We start from the raw sequence: 24,883 nt of genomic DNA on the forward strand, positions 1-24,883 counted from the left end.
GGGCCAACTTTGGCTTCCTGGTTCGGCGCGAACTTGGAATTCGGCATGCCTAATTCGAAACGAACCACCGCCGAACTTAAATTTCTGGTCGGGTATCTTTCAGAGATATATCCCAGGATATATATTTTTTCCGTGGGGATTAATCTTCAATCTGAACGAACTCACTATTTTTTTCCGTTCCACCAATAGAAAATTTACACGCTCCGATGAGTCAGAATTTGATAAAATTCTTCAGCTAGTAAAAAAAAATATATAGATAAATTTTATCGAACTCTATAAAGTTTTATTACACTTGGATAAATTTTTTTCCAACAAATCGAAGACGATAATTTTTTGATACGTTTTTAGACAATATATAATTTTCAACAAAATAATTTTTTGTCATTTTTTTCACTTTTTTGTATAATTACAGGTCTTTTAAATAATATTTAATAAAGACGCTAGAAAAAGAAAAAAACAATATTTAATAACATACAAAAAAAAAATTTTTTTTAATTCTATAATTTTAAATGTCAAAATTTTTGTACATTTAAAATTTTTTAAACTTAATTTTTATGTCTAGAATTTAATTACAATTTTTCTACTTTGAATTCTTAAAAAAAAAAATTTAATATTCCATCACGTCTTAAAACTACGATTTAGAAATTTTACTAAAAAAAAACTTCTGCTGCTATCTATCTTCAAGATCACCAACTTCAACCCCGATAGACAATTACCCAGCGCCGATAATTTTGTGAACATATTTTCAGCTGGTAAATTAATGATCATTCTTACCAATAACGTCGCTGCTGTTCCCCTAAAGAAAACTTAATAAAAAAGCTCTCTACTTATTCAATTTACAACATAAAAAGAAGTAAACAAAAAAATCTCTCAAACTTTAAATTAAAAAAAAAACTTTATTAAAGACAAAATAAATAAACCACTACATCGCAGCAAAAGTTTTAAATGAATAAATAAAAGCTCGAAGCTTACTGATGCCTAAAACAAACCTCTTATGAAAAAAGTTAAGTAGATCAACAAGTGAGCTTAACAAGCTCCAATAATCTCTCGCGGAAGTTTCCGAGAGTTAGACACTTGAAGTGAGTTTACGAAGTAAGAACAACCGCTCGGTAAAGACAAGGTCCTTGCAAGCTCTTGATCCTGAGCCCGGGCCAAACTACCCCGGAGATCCTGGTCCCCTTAGGATTCGGGGAACCGTGATGCCTCGAGTGTAACTCGCGATCGAAAACGGGCTCGAACCTCCCCCTGGGCTCCACAGTGTCGAGGATCAGAGGAGTTTCATGGGAAAGACAGGCCCAGGCAAGGTGGCCGCTCTCGAGGGTGTAGGTCACAAGCTCCGGGCAGCTTTCGATGCAAGGGTAGTCGTAGAGGGTCCTTTTGAGCTGGTCCATCACCCGCGAAGCGACCTCCCTTGTACCTGTTGAGTACCCGAAGGTCGCAAGCTGCCGACGCATGCAAGCTTCAATGTCCAGTGACAACTTAAGCTCCGGAATTGATGATTCAGCTCCCGATAGAATTTCCACTGCTTCGAGCTTGCGGGCCGATTGGATACTGTCAGCGATTCGCCACGAAAGCTGCAAAAAAATCGAGTATGTGACGTATGAGGTTGAAAGCTCCAAGGAATAAATTTATTTGGTTTTAATTGGGAGCTTGCAAGAACTTTAAGGGTTTAAAAAAATTATGTTTTTGCATTTTTTGTTTAAAAATCACTGACTTAAAAGGGTAATTCTTGTTTGTATGCTGAAAATAGCTTACACAGGAAATTATAATTCTCTGATTAAAATCCGATAAAAATTTAGACTAAACTGAACGCATTACGAAAAAGTTTGAGGAAAACTTTAATCTTAAAATTTTGAAACATTTAAATTTTTTTAAAAGGTTATGGGCCCAGTTATAAAAATTTTCGAATTCATTTTGATAAAATGTTTTTTGTTTGAAAATATTATTTTTTAGGCGATTAAAGAAGGATGAAATAATCGTCTAAGGACACATTACACTTTTGAAGAACTTAAAGGGTCATTCTGATTTGTAACTTTCAAAAAAAAATTTTTTTTACATTTTTCGAAAGTACATACATCTAAAAGTATTGTGTTAAATTTTCTAAGTGATCGGACCACTGTAACTAAATTACTTTACGATGTTTATGTGGATGTTCGAGTGGAAGAGATTCAAATTTTTGAAAAGGCTGAAGGGAATTTTGAATGGTCCCGGCGTCGTTGATTGACTTTAGGTAAGATTTTGTTATTTTTAATTAAAAAAACTTTAAGCGCGTTTATCTCAGTAGTATGTTTTTCTGGTTGACGTACATGATATCTCCGGAACCACTGACCCGATCTTAATGAAATTTAAACGACATATTCTGCATAGTAGTAGCTGTTGCATCAGCTACAAGCAAATCAAAATTTTTATTTTTACTATTTTTTTTGGACTAAAAACTGTGAAAAAAGCCTTAATTTTCAGTTTTTTTTTTTTTTAAATTGTCCGCCACTTTGTTATTTATCAATAAATATTAATCTCTGTAGCTGGTGTAATAAGTACTTACATATTGAAGGTAAATAATTTTGGTTTTAGTGCTTTAGATGAGCCGTGAAGTTATCATATACGTGAGCTTTATACCAACGTTTTGTCAGAGCTCCGTTCTCCCGTTGTTTAATTATATAAAAAATATTAAAGAAAATAAATTCAGATATTTTTAGTATTATTTAAGAGTGTATTTGTTGAGCTGAATTTTATATTAATATTTATTAGCAACCTTGCAGTCTCTATGTGACTGCCATAACTTGTGAACTATAAATAAATAAAATTTTTCTTTATTAAATATAATGACGTTTTTAAAGATATGCTCTCATCCCGGTGTCATAATCATCAAGAGCTTTCATTTGAGTATCCACATGCATTTTTGATATATTTTTCATATACTTATACATATATATTTCAAAGATATAAGTTCATCCCGATGTTATACTCATCAAGAGCTTTCATTTGAGTACCCACATGCATTTTTATATATTTTTTATATATACATACACTACTCACAAAAATTAAGAAAATAAAAAAAAAATGTAAATTTTTTTTTAATTTTTGACGGGCTGTATTTCAGCAGAAAATGATCGTGTCGCAAAAATAAAAAATGCATTTTGAAGCTCAAAGACTCTAATTTTTAGATCTTGGGGTCAAAAATTTTTAGGAATCACGGTTTCAACATGATCCAAATAAATAGAGCGAAAAAAAAAATTTCCAAATTTTTAACTTTTTTTTTTCGCTCGACGGGCTCGGAAAAATTTTTTCAAACAAAGCGACCTTATAAAACAGATAGCCTGTTTATTCAGCTTTAATTGCATTTTATATTTAGCTTGATACGATCATTTGTTGCGGAGATATCCGAAATTAGACGAAAAAGGACGTTTATGTCTTTAACCATCAATATATCTGCAACCAATAGTTGCACAGCAAAAAAAAAGACAGTTTTGAAAATTGAAAGAAATTTCTAATAAAATTCCATAAGAAAATTCCAGAAAAAAAATCTTATCGATGTACGATACTGCTTTAAAGAAAGTTGAAAAAAGTGACTTTTTCCCTTATTTTGGTTAATCGACTGTATCTTAACAAATACTGACGGGGAAGCTAGACATTGCAGAAATTTTTACACCTCAATGTACCCCTAAGAACCCTGTAAATTTCCAGATCGATCCATTCAGTAGTTTTTCCGCCCCGAGTATTCAAAATTTTGAAAAAATTAAAGGAATAAGATTTTGTCCATTATCGTGCTGCAATCTTCAGAAAAATAAAGAATTGATTTTTTTTGTTTTGCACTCAATTTGCCTCGTCTCATCAGTAAATTTGAATAATAAAAAAAAGACAAACAAAAAAATTCGAAAATTTAAAAACAAAATTTTTTTTTTGTGAAAAAAATTTTTTTTTTTTCGACAAAAAAATTTTTGTTATCTTAATTTTCCAATTTTTTTGTTTCTTTTCTTTTTTATTCAAATTTACTGATGAGGTGAGGCAAATTGAGTGCAAAACAAAAAAAAATCAATTCTTCATTTTTCTGAAGATTGCAGCACGATAATGGATAAAATCTTATTCCTTTAATTTTTTCAAAATTTTGAATACTCGGGGCGGAAAAACTACTGAATGGATCGATCTGCAAATTCACAGGGTTCTTAGGGGTACATTGAGGTGTAAAAATTCCTGCAATGTTTAGCTTCCCCGTCAGTATTTGTTAAGATACAGTCGATTAACCAAAATAAGGGAAAAAGTCACTTTTTTCAACCTTCTTTAAAGCGGTATCGTACATCGATAAGATTTTTGTTCTGGAATTTTTTTATAGGATTTTATTAGAAATTTCTTCCAGTTTCCAAAACTGTTCTTTTTTTGCTGTGCGATTATTCGTTGCAGAGATATTGATGGTTAAAGACATAAACGTCTTTTTTTGTCTAATCTCGGATATCTCCGCAACAAATGGTCGTATCAAGCTAAATATAAAATGCAATTAAAGCTGAATAAACAGGCTATCTGTTTCATAAGGTCGCTTTGTCTGAAAAAATTTTTCCGAGCCCGTCGAGCAAAAAAAAAAAAGTTAAAAATTTGGAAATTTTTTTTTTCGCTCTATTTCTTCGGATCATGTTGAAACCGTGATTCGTAAAAAAATTTGACCCTAAGATCTAAAAACTAGAGTTTTTGAGCTTCAAAATGCATTGTCTATTTTTGCGATACGATCATTTTCTGTTGAAATACAGCCCGTCAAAATTAAAAAAAAAAATTGCATTTTTTTTTTATTCCCTTAATTTTTGTGAGTAGTGTATATATAATATATATAAATATATAAATATATGAAAAATTGATGTGGGTACTCAAATGAAAGGTATCGATGAGTGTAATCTCGGGATAAGCTTATATATTTAAAAATGTCAATAGTTGACAAAATACAATGTCATTTCTTAATTAATGACATTTTTTAAGATATAAACTCATTTTGATGTTCTACTCATCAAGAGCTTTTATTTAGGTACCCACATGGCATTTTTCATATATTTTATACATATGGTTTTTGTGAAATATATAAATATGTAAAATATATGAAAAATTGATGTGGGTACTCAAATGAAAGGTCTCGATGAGTGTAATATCGGGATGAGCTTATATCTTTAAAAATGTCAATAGTTCTCAAGGTACAATGCCATTTCTTAATTGTAGATAATAGTTTCTGTGTAAAAAAATTATTATTAGCATTTTTTCGAGCGAAACCAGAATGACCTTTTAAAATACTAATTTTATAGTTATACAATTTTATACATTAAAAGCTTTCAAGACAATAGGATAAATATGGAACTATTTAGTTACCTGAGCTTTTGAAACAGTAAATGAAATATTTACATCTATATTTGTAGTTAAGAAGCTTTAAGATGAAGCTAGTTGATATCTTTGAAAGCTTTTTATATAAAACCTGATTAAAAGCTCGGAAATGTATTACTCTCAAAAGTCAGGGAATTTTTTTTGACTAGAAATAGTTAATAATTGTATCTAAGCTTTAAAACGTACCATTGATAAAGCTTGCAAGTTTCGGCATGTAATTAAAATTTTTTTTAACTTTTGGAAATCAGAAACAACAGATTGAAAAGTTCATATGCTTTCTAATTGTAAGCTCGCAGCGATTTACAATTTACAATCTGTTAAAGTGAAGCTTTCGCAGAGTTTACAAAATTAAACATTTCTACTAATTATTTCAAATTTTATCCGAGCTTTTATGAATTAATAAAACAGATTTACAAATTTGAAACACAAAATTTGAAACTTTTTGAACTATAAGGCATTTTAAAGCTTAGATTCACACAAAACATTGAACTAACGCTTGGAAGCTTGCAACGAGTATAAATGTCGGTCAGCTCAATTTCAGTACTGATTCCTCAAAAGCTCTTTACATAACATGTAACACTACTTCGAAAGCTCTTTAGTTTTCAAAATTCTTGTAGGTTTTTCCACATGCATAAAAACGATTTTATTGAATTAATAAGATGTTTAACAAATAAATATGTTTATAGTAAAGGCACAAATTAATGACAGGGATCCAATTATTGACACCCTATTTTATTTTAAATCTTATTTATCTACGATATTAATAACAATCAATTTTTTTATTCACTCACTTTAAGAATTTAAAAAAATTAATGAGAAAAAAATATGATATTAATTAATTAAAATAATAAAGTTTACTCTAGTATTCTGAAACACGTCAGCGTAAAATATGTTAACTATTTTGATTAGGTAAGCACTCAAATTAACAGCTGATTTTTAATTATTTTTTAAACTAATCAAATTGAACATTTTTTTTTTTTTAATAAATAAAGTATTAAAAATTAACAATATCGGATATTTACATTCAACTGAATGGTTATTAATTATAAAATAATTGGTGTCCATAATTGGTACAGAAAATATAGGCTGGATCTGATATTGACAGGTGGGTTTATACGGCGCTGTAACCTCTCTTTTCAGACTTTCCTTATTTTATTTAGATCAGATGAATGGTGACGCGTGCGCATTAAGAGTGTCAATAATTGGTGCAACGGTATGTCACTAGTTGGATTAATCGATTTATCAACCTGTCAATAATTGGTGTATCCGGATGATTGACTTTGTCGATTGAAATTAATTATTAAACTTGAGAAAATATTATTAAAAAGCATTAATTTTGTTTCTCAAAAGATTAATTAATATAATTTAAAACGAAAAATTGGACAATCTTAATTTAAAATATGTTTAAAAAAATGAAATCCAAATTTTTGTTAATGCAATATACTTTCTTAAATATTGACGTTTTTAAAAATATAAGCTCATCCCGACATTACACTTATCAAGAGCTTTCATTTGAGTACCCACTTGCATTTTTGATATATTTTTAACTTCCTGCTAAAAATATTGAAAATTTTCAAAAATCGGGAAGTTATTGTTTTTACCCTGTTTTTCGAAACTCGAGTTTTCATCAGATCTCGACGTTTTGAGGTCCTAGCAAGCTTCCCTGACTATTCCCGCGATGGTTTCTGTACGTCTGTATGTATGTATGTGTGTGTATGTGTATGTATGTAAGTGTGGATGTATGTAAACCTCTCATAACTTTTGAACGGCTTGACCGATTTGATCGCGGCTGGTGCCATTTGAAAGGGTTTGACTAAACTTAAATTTTTAATACAAGCTAGACCGATTCGGACAGATAGATTTTAAGAAATCTTGAAAAAACTGCGAAAAAAAAATTTTTAAATGTGGTTTTTTTTTAATAACTTTCAAACGGCTCGACCGATCAATTCCAAAAACTATTCAGCTCTAGACAATAAAAAACCACGTCGATTGTCACCAATGTGGTCAAAATCGGTTGATTTGTTCGTGAGTTATCGTTGACGAAAGAAATCGAAAAAAAGTGTTTTTTTTTTAATTACACTGAAACTTCCGGTCTTATCAATTTGTGTTAAAAAATGTATCATAGAATTTAAAAAAATGCGTCGAATGCCGCCAACCGCGTGAAAATCGGTTCATTCATTCAAAAGTTATTGCGGTTTGAAAATTCAAAAAATAGTGTTTTATTAAACTTTTATCAGACTTTTGAGCTCGGAGAGCTCAAAACTACACGAAAATTATATTTTTGAGCTCTTCAAGCTCAAAATTGTAATAAGTGCAATTTTGAGCACTTAATTACAAAAGTAGCGGGAAGTTACAGGGAGTTACAGGGATGGCCTTCAGGGTCAACCGTTTTCCTAATTTTTTTTTGTAAATTTAAAGTTATTGACTGAAATTATTTTGTAACTTTTTTTGGGCTCGTCTGAGTAAAAAATACTTATCTACTTTTTTTGTAGAGAATATTTTTTTCTACAAATGTCAGCTAAGAGTTAAGCTTTAATCAGTTAACCAAATAAAGTGACCATGTAGAACCTCATTTTTTAGGAAAATCGAAGTTCTTGACCGAGATAATTTTGTAAATTTTTTTGGGCTTGACTGGGCAAAAAACCGTCTGATACTTTTTTGTAGAGAATATTTTGTTCTATAATTACCACCTAGAAGTTAAGCTTAAGTGGGTCCGCAGAAAAAAATCACAATGTTAAACCTAATTTTTAAGTAAATTTTAAGTTTTTGACTGAAATTATTTTGGAACTTTTTTTGGGCTTCTTTGAGCAAAAAATCATTTTATATTTTGTAGATAATATTTTGTTCCATAATTATCGCCTAAGAGTTAATATTAAATAGGTCAGCAAAAAAAAATGACAATGAAAAACCTCATTTTTTTGTAAATTTTAAGTTTTCGACCAAAATCTTGTTGTAAATTTTTTTAGAACTTGTTCGGGGAAAAACAAATTTATTTTTTCCCGTTTTCGCTATGTTAAAAACTATTTCTATACTTATTCATGAAAAATTTTCTCCATCAATTTTTCCTAAAACACTAAAGTAAACAAATCAACTATTTTTAACTTCTCGCTAAGAAAATCGAAGATTTTCAAAAATCGGGAAGTTATTTTTTTTACCCCGTTTTGCAAAAATCGAGTTTTCATCAAATCTCGACGTTTGAAGGTCACAGGAAGCTTCCCTGACTATCCCCGCGAGGTTATCACGGTGTCTGTATGTATGAATGTGTGTGTGTGTGTGTGTGTGTGTGTGTGTGTGTGTGTGTGTGTGTGTGTGTGTGTGTGTGTGTGTGTGTGTGTGTATGAAAGTATGTGAACCGCTTATAACTTTTGAACGGCTTGACCGATTATATGGCAGTTGGTGCCATTCCAAAGGGCTTGACCAAACTTAGATTTTGAAAACTATTTGGACCAATTAAGATCAATAGATTTTGAGAAATCTTCAAAAAACTGAAAAAAAAATTTTTTTCAAATGCGGTTTTTTTGGAATAACTTTTAAACGGCTTGATGGTTCAATTCCAAAAACTAATCAGCTCTTAACCTCAAAAAACCACGTCGATCGCCACCAGTCCAGTCAAAATCGGTTGATTCGTTCGAGAGATATCGTGAACGAAAGAAAACCAAAAAAAGTGTTTTTTCGGAATAACTCCAAAATTCCTAGCGCGATCAATTCAAAATTTAAAATTCTTTGTGAGGCTTAAAAAACTGCATCGAATGCTTCTAACCGCGTAAAAATCGGTTTATTCATTCAAAAGTTATTGCGGTTTAAAAATTTAAAAAATAGTGTCATCAAATCTCTATCAGACTTTTGAGCTCGAAGAGCTCAAAAGCATAGGAAAGCAATCTCTTTGAGCTCGGACAGCTCAAAATAACCCACAAATTGTATTTTTGAACTCGAAGAGCTCAAAAACGTCATTGGTGCGATTTTCAGCGCCTAAGTATGGAATTAGCGGAAAGTTGCAGGGATGGCCTTCAGGGTCAACCGTTTTCCTAATTTTTTATATATACATATATATCATATATATAAATATATGAAAAATTGATGTGGGCACTCATATGAAAGATCATGATAAGTGTAACATCAGGATGAGCTTATATCTTTAAAAATATCATAAATTGACAAAATACAATATAATTTCTTAATTATTGACATTTATAAAGATTTAAGCTCTCACTGACATTACACTCATCGAAACCTTTAATTTGAGTACCCACATCAATTTTTTATATATTTATATATATATGTATATATGAAAAATATATCAAAAATGCATGTGGGTACTCAAATGAAAGCTCTTGATGAGTGTAACATCGGGATAAGCTTATATCTTTAAATTCATCAATAGTGAAGAAAGTACGGTGTAATTTAACATAATTAAGAAATTACCTTGTATTTAGTGAACTATTGACATTTTTACAGATCTAAGCTCATCCCGACATTACGCTCATCAAGATCTTTCATTTGAGTACCCACATCAATTTTTCATATATTTTACATATTTATATATTTCACAAATACCATTTATATAAAATATATGGAAAATGCCATGTGGGTACTTAAATAAAAGCTCATGATGAGTGTAACATCGAAATGAGTTCATATCTTCAAAAATATTGTTAATTAAGAAATTACAATGTATCTTGCGAACTATTGACATTTTTAAAGATATATGCTCATCCCGATGTTACACTCGTCGAAACCTTTCATTTGAGTAACCACATCAATTTTTTATATATTTATATATATATTATATATCTATATATGAAAAATATATCAAAAATGCATGTGGGTACTCAAATGAAAGCTCTTAATGAGTGTAACATCGGGATGAGCTTATATCTTTAAAATATATATTATATATATCTATATATGAAAAATATATAAAAAATGCATGTGGGTACTTAAATGAAAGCTCTTGATGAGTGTAACATCGTTATGAGCTTATATCTTCAAAAACCTCGTTATTTAAAAAAGTACAGTGCAATTTAACAAAAGTCATTATTCAATAACGCAAAATTTTATTTATTTATAGTTCACAAGTCACGGCAGTCACATAGTGACTGCAACGTTGCTAGTCACTTATTATAATCTAAACTTATCCTTATCACATATTTATTTGTCATATCTTATGCTGTCTCAACAAAATTTCTTCGCATGCTTCCTAATCATCATCTAACATAGAACTTTCAATTTATCAGAATTCCAATTCCCGATCATTATATCCATAAAAGCTTCTGAAGCCTTCCCAAAAGTTCCAATCAATAACCCCAGAGCTTTGGCATTAACTGAAGCTCTTAATGCCGCTATAAATTCGAACTGACAACAAATACACTCTCTTATCAGATTTACCACCCGAAAAACTTGCAAGCTCAAGCTCAATTACTCTGATAACTTACAACGACAACAGAGAAGAGAATCTTGGCCTTGAGATCTTGAGCTTCCTTCAACGGCTCGAGAGCATCCAGGGCGTCGAGGGTTTGAAAGTGTGCTTGCGCATACAAACCCGCGTATTTGTCCGTCAACTGTCGTGTCGTAAAAGCTTTGTTATCGTATTCCGACTGCAAGCTCATGTAGTACGGACAATTGGGCTCCGGACTGCAGCTGTCATCAGTGTGATACCCCGCGCTGCTAGACTCGGTGACCTCGTACTTTTCCTCCTCCAGGAAAAGCTCACTTGACCAGTTTACAATAGGAGCTTTCCGCATAAGCTCAAGCACGATTCCGCAAGCTCGGGAGAATTGCAGAAGTCTTGCCGCTAAAGATGGCTCCTTTGTCGAGTTTTCCCCCGTGAATTTCCTCAGAGATGTCCACTGGCGCAGAGCTTCTTTGTCCTGCTCAACTCTGCCCGCAAGCTCCGCTGAAAGCTCCGCCAAGTTTCGCCCACTAGCCTTCTCCAGGGTATTCAGAAGACTTTGATTATCGATGAGCCGTTGTTGGACTTCGCTGTATTTCAATGACAGCAGTCGCTGGTGTGACGACGATTTCAGTCCATGGGGATCGCCTGATTCAATTCCGAGAATGGAAAAATATTTAAATTACGTAAAAGCTCTTGCGTATTCAATATCAACTCTCAAGTACAAAACATCAATAGTTTCGGTTCAATGGTCGAAAGCTCGAAAAAGCTTGTAGGGTTCTTTAAAATACACTCTAGTGCTGTCATATAAAGTCATGCGGGGCAAGTGTAAGCACTCAAACTAGTCAAAATTTAATTACATATAATTATATATGGGGCATTCCATGCTAAATGGGAAAATAACTAAAATTTGAAAATTTCTCTAATTCATTCTGATTTATTCCTGATTTAATATTAAAAGTTTATATTTTACACTGTTAAAAATTTTTGTAAAATTACAATCATATTACGAAACAAATAATAAGTAAAATTACAAATCAGTGTATAGCAATGCGAAATAAAATACAATTCATGTCATTTTCCAACAAGTGTCAGGAAATCTACTAAAATGTATTGTAATTTTACAATCTTCATGTATAAACCTAACACGCATTGTAATATTACAGAACCGTTGGTCAATTTTTAAGAAAAAGCTTTTTAATTTTGCAAACATTATTTGTGATCTGATTCGAGATAACTGTATGCAAAATCATAAAAAATATTGTAATTTATATTACAATAATCTCATAAAAAATTTAAAAAGCTTTTTTTTATTTTTACAATTTTCATTGTAAAATTACACAGTGCAATGTAATGTTACCAGACAATTTTATTACAAATTTTATTACAAAACATATATAACTCTGAGGTTATTAATTTTACAAAACGATTTTGTAACTTTACAAATATTTTTAGATTAGCTGATTTTGTAAAATTACAATACTTGCCTTAAATTTTACTTGAATTGAAATAATAAAAAAGAAAGATTTGATTTAATATTTGTTGTCATTTTATTTTTATGAACCGCTGACTAGGATGTGACCTCGAGTCAGAAAAATCGATTACTCAATAATCGATTTTTTTTTGGTTAAAGATAAATCGATTTGTAAAAAATCGATTTAAAAAAAAATAATCGATTTTTGTTTTCACCTCGACTTTTTATACGAAAAATGCCTATTCGATGTTTTAATGGAAATATATTATAAATATTTAATTTGAATTTAATTCAAGTGAAAATTATTCAAGATAATAAGTATCAAAAAATAGCCAAATGAACTATTCTCAGATTTTATTAATTCATATTCGATTTCTTCACATATAAATTTTTAACACTCCTAATAATTTTAATACAGTAAAAAAAATACTAAACAATAAGAGTAAAAAATGTAACAATTTTTTAGTCTCAAAACTAAAATACAAAGCACATCACTCGCTACAATTTAAGTTTAGACAATAAAAAAAACGAATATTAATTGTTATTATCACATATGATCAGTACATAGTTTAACATTTGACTAAATTAATAATGAAATTAGCTGGTGAATATTAAAGATAAATGAAACGAAAATCGTTTAGTCTTGAAACTAAAAAATACTATAAGCTTTTCCTTGAACTTTGAGTTTAAATAATAAATATAATTAAATAATAAAAATTTTCATTTGTAATTTTTATTAATTTTCACATGTAAAATTTTTTTTATAATAATTTAATTGCCATCAAATTTTATGAATATTTTTTATGTCTGTCTACTTCAGTGTCATATTTTTTCTTCCATCGCACAGATAGCACTATTTACAAAAATCGAATTAAATAGTGTAATTCTTATAATCGACTTAATAAAAATCGATGTTTACCATTAATAAAATCGATTTTAAAAAAACGACAATGATAAAAAATAATCGATTAAAATAATAATCGATTATTTATTCACTTCCCTAGCGCTGACTAGATTTTGCATCACATGTAGACCTAATTTTTACAACTCTGATGATAAAAAGTGAAACTAATATTTACCCTCACTAAGAATCGAACGCGAGCCGCACGCTTGCCGGACCGATACCTAACGCCCTATGCCGTACGATCGATAGGTGATTTAACATCTTATGATTCTTATAAGCTCATCCTATGTGCTGATTGAGCTTTACGGCTTATTATTTATTATTTTCATTATTTGTGTTATTTGATGCTGTTTATTGATGGAAAATAACTAACTTTTACATTATTTATAATTCATTGAATATTATAAAAATTAAAGTCTAACATATACTTATTAAAATATATTCATTTTGAAATGATCGTTTGAGCGTTATATTAAAATTTATAAAAGATAAATGATGGCTCAAATTTATTACTACAAATAAACAATCATAGACTAAAAATTAGTAAAAATAAATATGAAGAACATTTTTGTTTTTTGATTCATCAGTCTCATTTTTGTGAAACTGAAAAGTATTGTTCTTAAAATTGGAAAACAGTAAAATAGAATTACAATTCGTGTAATATAATTAAAATTGTCTGGTAACATTACATTGCACTGTGTAATTTTACAATGAAAATTGTAAAAATAAAAAAAAGCTTTTTAATTTTTTATAAGATTATTGTAATGTAAATTACAATATTTTTTTGTGATTTTACATACAATTATGCTGAATCAGATCAAAAATAATGTTTGCAAAATTAAAAAGCTTTTTCTTAAAAATTGACCAACGGTTCTGTAATATTACAATGCGTGTTAGGTTTATACATGAAGATTGTAAAATTACAATACATTTTAGTAGATTTCCTGACAGATGTTGGAAAATTACATGAATTGTATTTTATTTCACATTGCTATACACTGATTTGTAATTTTACATATTATTTGTTTTGTAATATGATTGTAATTTTACTAAAATTTTTAATAGTGTATGCTTTAATGACACTCAAGTATACTTTATCAAAAACATCCATGTAGGTTTGTATGGGGATCCATGGAAATCCACATAAGAAAGTATGGATTCATGTAGGAGATATGCAATCCATAAGATTCAATGTAGGAATGTATGGATTTATATAGGAATTCGAATAGAAAGGGGAATTTATGTTCCCACAGTTTCCTATGTGGATTTCCATAGAGTCATATGGGACAAGTGTGCGCACTTAAGCATTCAAACTGGTGTCGAAATTAAACGATAAGCATCAAAGGAAAATAAAAATATGTCTTTGATAGTGTTCATTCAGGTAATAATTAAATTAAGAAATAAAGTCTAAGGCCTTAACACTTCAGAAAAAAAACGGATTAACCCGAATTATTAAAAATGCGCACACTTACCCCGTACTAAGGGTAGTGTGCGCACTCGTGTGGGGTAAATTTGCGCAACTAAGGAACTAAGTGGATTTTTAATGCCCTAAGCAGATTCATTTTAATAATACTTACATAACTTTATGAGACATAACATAACTTCAATTGTTATGCTATATAAAAAGCTCAAATACATTATTGACAGAAATTAATTTACTTTCATTAAGGTAAAGGCACCAATTATTGACACCCTATTCTATTTAAAATCTTATTTATCTACGATATTAATAACAATCAATTTTTTTATACACTCACTAATTTAAGAATTAAAAAAAATTAATAGTTGAGAAAAATATATGATATTCATTAATTAAAATAATAAAATTTACTCTAGTATTCTGAAACACGTCAGCGTAAAATATGTTAACTATTTTGGTTAGGTAAGCACTCAAATTAACAGCTTATTTTTAATTATTTTTTAAACTAATCAAATTAAACATTTTTTTTAATAAATAAATTAAGGATTAAAAATTAACAATATCGAATATTTACATACAACTGAATGGTTATTAGTTATAAAATAATTGGCGTCAATAATTGGTACACAAAATATAGGCTGGATCTATTATTGACAGGTGAGTTTATACGGCGCTGTAACCTCTTTTTCAGACTTGACTGATTGTATTTAGATCAGGTGAATGGTGACGCGTGCGCATTAAGGGTGTCAATAATTGGTGCAACGGTATGTCACTAGTAGGATCAATCGATTTATCAGCCTGTCAATAATTGGTGTATCCGGATGATTGACTTTGTCGATTGAAATTAATTATTAAACTTGAGAAAATATTATTAAAAAGCATTAATTTTGTTTGTCAAAAGATTAATTAATATAATGTAAAATAAAAAATTGGACAATCTTAATTTTTAATATGTTTGAAAAAATGGAATCCTAACCATGCCACACTTACCCTACGTGACTATAGTGTTTTGACTTAGAAGCTTTTTAGAGCTTGCAGACGTCAGTAAAGTGTGTAGTGAAAATTCTACAGGAATTATCAAGGAAAATTAAAGCAGAAAGCTCTGGAATTTTTTATAAATTGTAGCGGTAACTATTTTGGGTTACCACCCTCAATGGAATGGATCGTAAGAGAGGAGTCGTCTCGCCTGAGGAGGAGTTAACGAGCCGGGTGGGTTGGTGAGTAGTTGAGGTAAAAAAGTTCGGTTACTTGATGGTCAACAAGGGAATTAAGGAGCTTACGGAGCTTTCGAAAGCTAAGAGGATTTTTTTCAGGCGCTTTAAGAGAAAAATGTTGGATTTCTTAATATTCGCTTGGGAGTTTCTGGTTTTGGAGAGCTTTTGACCATCGGGCCCGGTTTTCTAGTATAGTATTAGTATTTCTAGTATAATAATAGTATATATTATTATTATTATTAAAAAAAAATTTTTTTATGTTTTATGAATTTGTATAGAAGAAAATCTGACTATTTATGATTTGGCTAATCATATCAAACTGTGTCAATAACCATTTTTTTTTTTTTTATTATCCAATAAACTTTTTATCGCAAGTTCTATTCGTGTAATTGGAATTATTAGAGTGATTTTAAATTGATAGTTAAATTTAAGTGGATAGATTTTAATTGACTTTTTCTTAATTGAATTTTTTGCTAATTAATGAAATAATAAATTATCGGGGCATATAAATATTAATTAAATAAAATACTATTAAAATATCGATATTATTATTATCAAAGAAAAAAAATTTTTTTTCTGCAAACAAATTTAATTAAATTATTTAATAATAATTTTTTTGAAAATTCCATTCGTTGGGGGCGTTGAAAATTGATAGTAATATTGAAGTAAATATTAATTGTGATACATGATTTTTAAGCTTGAAGACTTTTATTGAAGATCTTTTTGCCAAAGACATAAAAAATTTTTTTCTTTCAATTATCTTTCAACCTATAAAGTTAAAAAAAAAATTAATTCATTTTTTGTTGAAAAAAAAATTGTGGCCAGAATTCCAACCATGTCCTTTAAATCAGTAGTTTCAGGACCGACAGGCTTAGCCACAGCAAAAAAGTCAACCTATTCCAAATCGGCCCGAAAAAAAAAAACAATTTCTGACCACAATTTCTTCCAAAAAAGAAGTAACTAATTTTCGAGCGTACAATTTAATCATCCTTGGAGAGAAAAATATTGTCAGAATTATTTAACGTATTCTCAAATGGCGTTTCGTCAAAATAACGATTCAGTTATGTGGTTTAAGGAAACATTTGTTTAGCTCAAACACAACGAATAGCTCTCGTAAGCAAACGCAGTTTTCTTAGAAGAGACAACTGTTTTGTCAACGTGAGAATCTGTATAGTTAAATTGGCTATACGATGGATCGTAATCGGCTATAAAATCGCGGAGCTTGCACAATTGTGCCTCTCATAGAAATCTTTTTATTTTTTTAGGTTACTAATTCGTTGATTCAGCTTTCAGAATTATTAAATTTAAAAATTTAGTACTTTTTATGTAATATAAAATTAATAATTGTAATTATAACTTGAATGCTCCATTGAAGAAATTAATAATAATGATAAAAATATTTATTGGGATTAATTAATTATCCAACTGAATTTTAATTTTATAAAGGTTAGATTGATGTTACTTGATAATTATTCTTCTATTTAAATATAATTTAATTGTTTCGTAAAATATTTGTATAATAGTAATGTCCCGGAACTAATTAAATGCCTATATAATTCAAAGATCGTACACAGAAAAAAAGGTTCACTTGAGCCAACAAAATATTTTTCTTCCTAATTATTTTCTTGAGCGAAAAAAAAATTTTTTTTCGACACAAGAAATTTCACTTATTCCAACAACATTAATTCTCTTGCTTTAAGAAATACGTATCTTGATCCAAGGAAATTTATTTAACTTAAGAAAATCTTGTTGTTTTGAGAAAATTTAGCCTCTTGCTCCTAAAAATTTAGTTCTTGATCGAAGTAAATTTTCTTGTCTTGAGAAAATTTCTCTCTTGCTCCAAAAAATTAAATATAAAGATAGAAGTAAATTTTCATTAATATTTTTATTGATTAACATGTCAAATGGGAAGATCAAATAATATTTCATCATTTTTTTTCATTCAATATGTATAATTGCACGCTAAAATAATATAAAATGGGTATCAAATATTCAAGAGAAAAATTTTCTCAAGATGAGAAAATTTTTTTCTCACCTAAAGTATTTAAAAATCTTGATCAAATATAAAAATTTATTGTACCTAGTATTTATGATAAATTGAATTAAGAAAAAATTACTTCCACCAAGAATAGAATTTCAAGAAAAATTTTTACTTCGGCCAACACAACTTCAATCTTCCTTCAGGCACCCGAAAATTTTCTTAAGCCAAGAATTTTGTTCTTCAGTCAAGAAATTTTTCTTTCTGTGTAATTATGACGATTCAACGTAAGGAAACCTTGTATAGGGGCATTTCATAGTGACTGGTGGGACATTTGAATCTGTACGGAAAAAAGTAAACTGTAATAAATAACAGTCGATTTATAATAAGTAATGATCAACTGCTAAAAATTACCATTTCAAACAGTAAAATCGTGATTTTACTATTAACTTTATAATATTTACCATTTAAACGTTACAATTTACTCTTTACATGGAAGAAAATACTATTTCAAACAGTAATATTCGCTATGTAAATGTCTAAAATGTTAAAGTATAATAATTAGGAATTCAGACTTTGATATTTATCATTTCGTACCTAAAAAATGATCTTATGATATGTAAAAAGTATAAAATAAAGTTAGTAAATTTCTAATACAAGCAACGTCAATATTTACAAAGTAAAATGGTAAATTTTAAACGCAACGCTAAAAATCAAACTGTAATTATTGACTTGTTTGGACTGGTAAAATGTATATTTTAAAAGTATAATTTTTACTGTTTTAAATGTTAAATTCTCCCAGAGTGAGACCCCCTTCTCTTTCATCTGAGTTCCCTTTCTCCTCATAATATGGACTATATATTAAAATGGCAATTTTTACTGTTTGGAACTGTAATTTTTAAGATGAAAGAGTCATTATTTACTATAGTGACAGCTATTAATCACTTATTTTGGATATTAAATTATAAATTGTGGCTTTTATACTTTCTACATTGTTCTGTAATATTTATATTTTTGCCACCCCGATGTCCGCTTTACTGTTTGAAACTATAAAAATTAACCTGAATCCGAGTGAATATTACAGTTTACTTTTTTCCGTGTGGAATTCCATCAATTATAAGCTATAATTATGTGACTGAAACTTATACTATAGTAAAATTTATCTTTTAATATACAAGAATAACTAATTAACAACATCCCTTTGTCAAAAACCTCCATTACTTTTTAAGTTTCTCGTAATTATCATTTGACTGAGTGTGACTGGTGGGACTAAGAAAAATCCTTCTCTCTTACCAAAGGTATACTTAAAGTCCAATTTAAGTTCGACTACTAAAATTTTGAAAAATACTGGCAACAGAGCCAAAAGGGCGTATAAAAAAAATATTTTCCTCCAACCGGCCTAAAAATGTTTATAACATTCAGATCTGTAAGAAAAGTAAATAATAAAATTTTTTTTGGATACGCCCTTTTGGCTCTAAGACAAAAAAATTTCAAAGCCAAAAGGGCGTATAGTTTTTTTTAATCATAATTAATTATTAGCCTTAAAAAAAAAAAAAAAAAGTTATAACATCGGTAAAAATAATAACTTTTTAACTCATTTTATTCAAAAAAATATGGATTTTAATTAAAAAAAAAAACCAAAATAACAGTAACATTCTGTTTGGAGAAAAATCGAAAATCGAAAAATGAAAAAAAAATCAAAAATCAAAAATGTCAATCATCCCGAAATTTTCGTTTTTTCCCAAAATTTTCAAAAAAAAACGTTGAATATGAATGCGAATTATTATTATTATTTTTTTTTCTAAAAAGTACATTTAAAAACAAAAATTTCAAAAAAAAAGTCATCCCAATAAGTTAATTTTCAAAAAAGTTATGGTTATTTAACAGAAAAAAGCTGTCTGTTTTTAATAACTCGTAACTTTTTTTTGGTTAGGTAAAAAAATTTGAAAAAATTTTGAAAATTGTTTTCAATAGGGTAGAGAAAGATACTAAAATTTCAGAAAAATTGAAAAAAGTCGGGTTCAAAAGTGGTCAATTTGGCATGGAATGCCCCATATTTATTATTTTTTACTTTCAGAAGCAGAAGATAATGATAATGGAGGCGGCATCGGAGTCGTGCCGAGCTAAATTGATATTTTTGTTTCTTTTACCCGTACTATAACTTTTCTTTTTTTTTTTAAGGCTAGTAATCAATTTAGAATTTTTTTGTCTTAGAGCCAAAAGGGCGCATACAAAAAAAAATTTTTATTCACTTTTCTTACAGATCTAAATGTTATAAACATTTTTAGGTTAGTTGGAGTAAAAAAAAAATTTTTTATACGCCCTTTTGACTCTGCAGAGCCAGAAGGGCATAGATGTTGCGGTGCGCCCTTCTGGCATTAGTAACGCGAGGTGTTAATTAATAACGAACATAAAAAAATTTGTTTTTAAAACTATAATAATAAATATGTTACACAGAAAAAAAGAACTATTTGTCTTAAATAAATCAATTTATTTGAGTCGTTTTTTTAAATATTTCTTTATGACAACCATATATATTTGGTACAAGTAAATATAACAGTTGACTAGAATTATTTTATTATTTGTCAGAAATATATCATTTATTTGTAGTAAAGATGCTAAGTTTGTCCGAAACAACGACATCTTTGACATTAAAACTCTCAACTACTACTCTCATGACGTCACTTGAACGTTGAAAACAAAACTTGAATGTTTTGATTGCAACTTAAGCTACATCGACGTTTCAAAAAATAATTTATTTGCATACATAATAGTGTTTGCATAAATAATATTAATTAAAAGTTTGGAAAATCCAAAAGTGCACGACTCATAATGCTCATTTAATTATGAATATAAAAAAAAAAAAACAAAAAACAAGTCGTTCAAAATTAATTGCCGAAAAAACAGCTGTAGTAGGAAGGTACTGCGCAAGCACCCCTGGTGGAATAAAATGTACATAATATCTATAGATATAGATATATCACCATCCATGTTAATTTTACATGGATATATATAGATACTAGCAGACCCGACAGACGTTGTCCTGTACACACGTCGTTAATTCGAAAATTTCAAACATTCTTTAATAAGCTGTAACAATCTGGACTGTTTTGATGAAAATTATTATTCAAGAGTTATATTAATATCTAACGTCATTACATGTACACTTATCCAAATTCGACCGATCGGTAGCATGTGAGTATATAGTGTGTGTAAGTATGCATATACTGTATGAGTGAAGTGAAATGTAGAAGATGTGTTAACTTGTTTTAAGTAAAGGTAAAAAATCTTATACTGAAACTATTTTATAGCATTTATTTATTAATTTACAAAAACTTAATTTATCTTAATGCTATTGAATGTACAATATTTTTAGTTAATCCTTGAGGCGTATATACAAACAAATTCGATGGTTTTCCAACTCTGGAACACGCAACATATAATTGACCATGAGAAAAACACGGATTTTCTAAATCTAAGCTACAAATCGTCATTGTTTGGCCTTGTGACTTATTTATAGTCATAGCATATGCCAAGCGGATTGGAAATTGTAAACGTTTGAATGGTATAGGCGAATCTGAAGGAATCATTGGGATCCGTGGTAGAAGTACAACCTCACCTTGAAATTTTCCACTCAAAATAGTAGCTTCAAGAATGTTGCCCATGATTTTTTTTATAACTAATCGCGTCCCATTACATAATTTCGGAGCATTCAAATTTCGAAGCAAAATTATAGGTCAACCAATCTTCAGTCGCAAATTATGTGGTGGCATTCCAGGTAAATCTAATGAATTTAAAAATTCAACAGGATAGTTAACAACTTCATCAGGATCAACAACAGTGTCGATCGATTTAAATGTAATTTCATTACCAGGCAGTAATTGCTGTATTTTGAAATTGATGGCATCAACATCTAAATTTTTCGCAGCTAAAATTGCTCGCTCTCGTAGCCATCCATGATTAGTATAATTATGTCTCAAATCTGGAAAAATACTGTTTATTAACTCATCTTTGGTAGTCACCATGTTGCAAAAATTCTCTGGAAGTCGAATATATTGTGTATCTTTATACAATTCAATTTTACCATTGCCAATATCCAACAATTGTTCAGAGAATCTTGACGCTAATGGATCATTTTGAAGTTGACAGCGCATATTAATAGTAAGGCATAATTTGTTGACACTTCGCCATAGATAAGATTCTTTTGAACATGCGTTTATTTCGTCTGCATATGTCACGCGTGGAATGACTGGTAATGTTTGTCTGAAATCACCAGACAGCAACAATAGAGCACCACCGAAAAGCCTAGTATTATCCTTGATATCTTTCAGTGACCTGTCCAGAGCTTCAAGCGAATGCTTGTGGGCCATGGTACATCCATCCCAGATTATAATTTTGCATTTTCTCAAAACTTGAGCCATGCCTGAATGTTTCTTTATGTTACACATTGCTTAGGGATTTGTGTGAACATTCAAAGGTAATTTAAGCGATGAATGCGCCGTTCGCCCACCATCAAGTAACGTTGCTGCGATTCCTGATGAAGCAATAGCCAATGCAATATGATTTTGTGATCGGATGCGCGCAAGTATCAATGAGATGAGGAATGTTTTACCAGTACCACCTGGTGCATCCAAAAAAAAGAATCCACCTTGTTGCGCTGCAATTGACACATTAATTTGATCATATACATTTCGTTGCTCAGCAGTGAGTAATTGTTCATTATTGGCAACAAAAGTAGCCAAAGAAGTTCTATCGTAGTGTTGTTCCCGTTGAACATCGCTGTTGATGGTATCTACTGCTGGGCGGTTCGGCGCTGGCATGCCGAAATGGATGAGCGGCATATTCGAAATAAGAATACAAATATCCTCAATCATTATTAATGACTCATTATATATTTCTGCGGAGATTTCAATATTTTGATTTTGATTAGTAATTCTAATCCGATGTAAAATATCCTCACTCATAGAGTCTTTATATTTGTCCTACAGAGCAGATGCTTCAGACGGAAAACACGTAGTCTATATTATTGAAAATAATTGACGAATTTGTTGTGGAGGTGAGCTCAGTGCTGCATCTGCAAGTGTGAGATCCCAATGGTTATCATCCTCCAATAAATGTAACTCACGACACGCATCGAAGAAAGTGTCGTATAAAGTACCATCGACTTTTCGCAAATATCGGAAAGATGTTGGTCCAGGAACGTTAACCAATAACAAACGCAAAAAAAAACATTCGCGTTGCTTAGGATGAACTTTATATAATCGACCTAAAGTATTTGTCATAAATATGTCGGTGAATCCTGGGACTGGAATGCCTCGTTTCCGTGGTTCCCAATTTTTTGATTGTGTATTCCACGTAAAAAATTTAGGAACATCAGTATACATTAATGTCCTTGCGAATTGACCAACAACATCTTGTCGGCAACAAAGGTTGAAAAATTCAGTAAGAGTTGTTTTTGGAGCCGTTAAAGCTTGTTGTAGTGCAGTCTGTTCTGTAAAGTAAACACGCTGTCCATTTTCAAGATGCACAGCCAAATGTATAACAGCAGGATTCCTTTCATGTATAGGAAACGTAAAAATGCGCCAAATAGCTTGGTTACTGCTTATGTATCGACCCATTTGATAACGTGTAATTTCGTCATTGTCATTAACATTTTGAACAGTGAATACAGCTTTATCACTGCCCTTGTGAACATACTTACAAATGTATTTTATAGATTTCACTGAACTGCATAGTTCAACGTTTATGTGCGCTTTATAGGTTTTGCACAGCAATGGTGAATATGGAACTACTCAGCGATTATCAATATCTAATCTCACACCGTTTGACAGACGCAATTCACATGATTGACCGCCATTGTCTACGTCTCTACGCCGGTAAGATGGATAATCGTCAATATTGGTGATAGTATCAGATTGGCATGGTTTTGGAAAACGTTTCGTACATTTTACATTGTCCATACATGGTGACATCATGTTTAGAGTACCACATGGACCATGGATCATATTAGTAGTTACAATGTCAAACAATTCTTGATCAACATTTGGATCTGGAATTTCGGCTGAAATAATTTTGTCGATTTCTTCTGGGCGTATTTTATCCACCAACCAAACCAAAATATGCGCATGAGGTAAACCTCGTTTTTGCCATTGAACAGAGTAAAGCCAACAACGTGTTTCACCAAATAACGAGTGATGTGTAATCAAATTTATCAAAGATTTTAATTTTTGTTTAAAAACACGTGCAGTGATATCATGGCGATGCATCGATGTTTGACCTGGCAACAACAAACTTTGAATTTCATCCCAGTTTGGATTACACGTAAATGTGATAAAAAGATCTGGTCGGCCATATGCACGTACGTAAGCCATGGCGTCTTGAATATACTCTTGCATATAACGCGGACTACCAATGTATGATGATGGCAGAATATATGCGCTACCGATGTTGTTGATGTCATTAGTTGCATCTACGTTACCAATAACGGCGTCACGCAATTGAATGTTCTCCTCAGCACGAAGTTTTGTTTGATTAAATTTTATATATCGTAATCTCTCACTTTCGATTTTTACGTACATATCGACAATATACTGATGAAATAGCTGTCTGCATCGGAGAATGGTATTGTCTTCATTAGCACGAATCATCAATCGATATGCGTAGAAGTTCATAGCACTAACTTTCTTGATCAGTTCTTCACCTGCAAATAAATATATATATGAGAGATACAGAAATTATTTGAAAAAAAAAAAAATCTGTAAGATAGTCTATAAGTTGTACCTGTAGTTGGATTCCTTTGTTTAATATTTAAATGGTATCCATCTTCTCCTTCCCAAAATATCAACGGATACTGCAATGCATCGTAAGAACGATGATTGTCTTGAATTATTTGCATCGTATTATCTCTGCGTTGAATGCGAATATCCCAACGTTCACATGGGTCACCAGCCATAACAACTTCAACTTCATTAATAGTTGGAACATAATATGTGCCTGCGTGCTCTCCATAGGGCACTTTGTCTGCTTTAATGATAATGGCGTAGTTGTCGTTTTGCAGTCTGTTAGAAAAAGTCTTGAACAATTGCAACAACTGGTTATGGTTTTGCAAAAACGTTTCCAAAATGTCCACAATTTCTCATTCTTCCATCT

The 24,883-nt window shown here is 30.3% G+C and overlaps 1 protein-coding gene across 1 annotated transcript in view; it reads right to left on the reverse strand.

Annotated features, from left to right (window-relative positions):
• Positions 1-982: 982 nt before the first annotated feature.
• The window catches only part of LOC123263230, a 55,107-nt gene continuing 31,206 nt past the window's right edge, over positions 983-24,883 (reverse strand). Inside the window, exons 3-4 of the mRNA XM_044725832.1 lie at positions 10,788-11,392; positions 983-1,574 (exon numbers count right to left, since the gene is read on the reverse strand). Coding sequence (XP_044581767.1) covers positions 1,086-1,574; positions 10,788-11,392 — 1,094 coding nt within the window. The 3' untranslated portion in view covers positions 983-1,085. The remainder of the gene's footprint in view (positions 1,575-10,787; positions 11,393-24,883) is intronic.

Source organism: Cotesia glomerata, linkage group LG4, assembly GCF_020080835.1.
Source record: "Cotesia glomerata isolate CgM1 linkage group LG4, MPM_Cglom_v2.3, whole genome shotgun sequence".
Classification (NCBI taxonomy): domain Eukaryota; kingdom Metazoa; phylum Arthropoda; class Insecta; order Hymenoptera; family Braconidae; genus Cotesia; species Cotesia glomerata.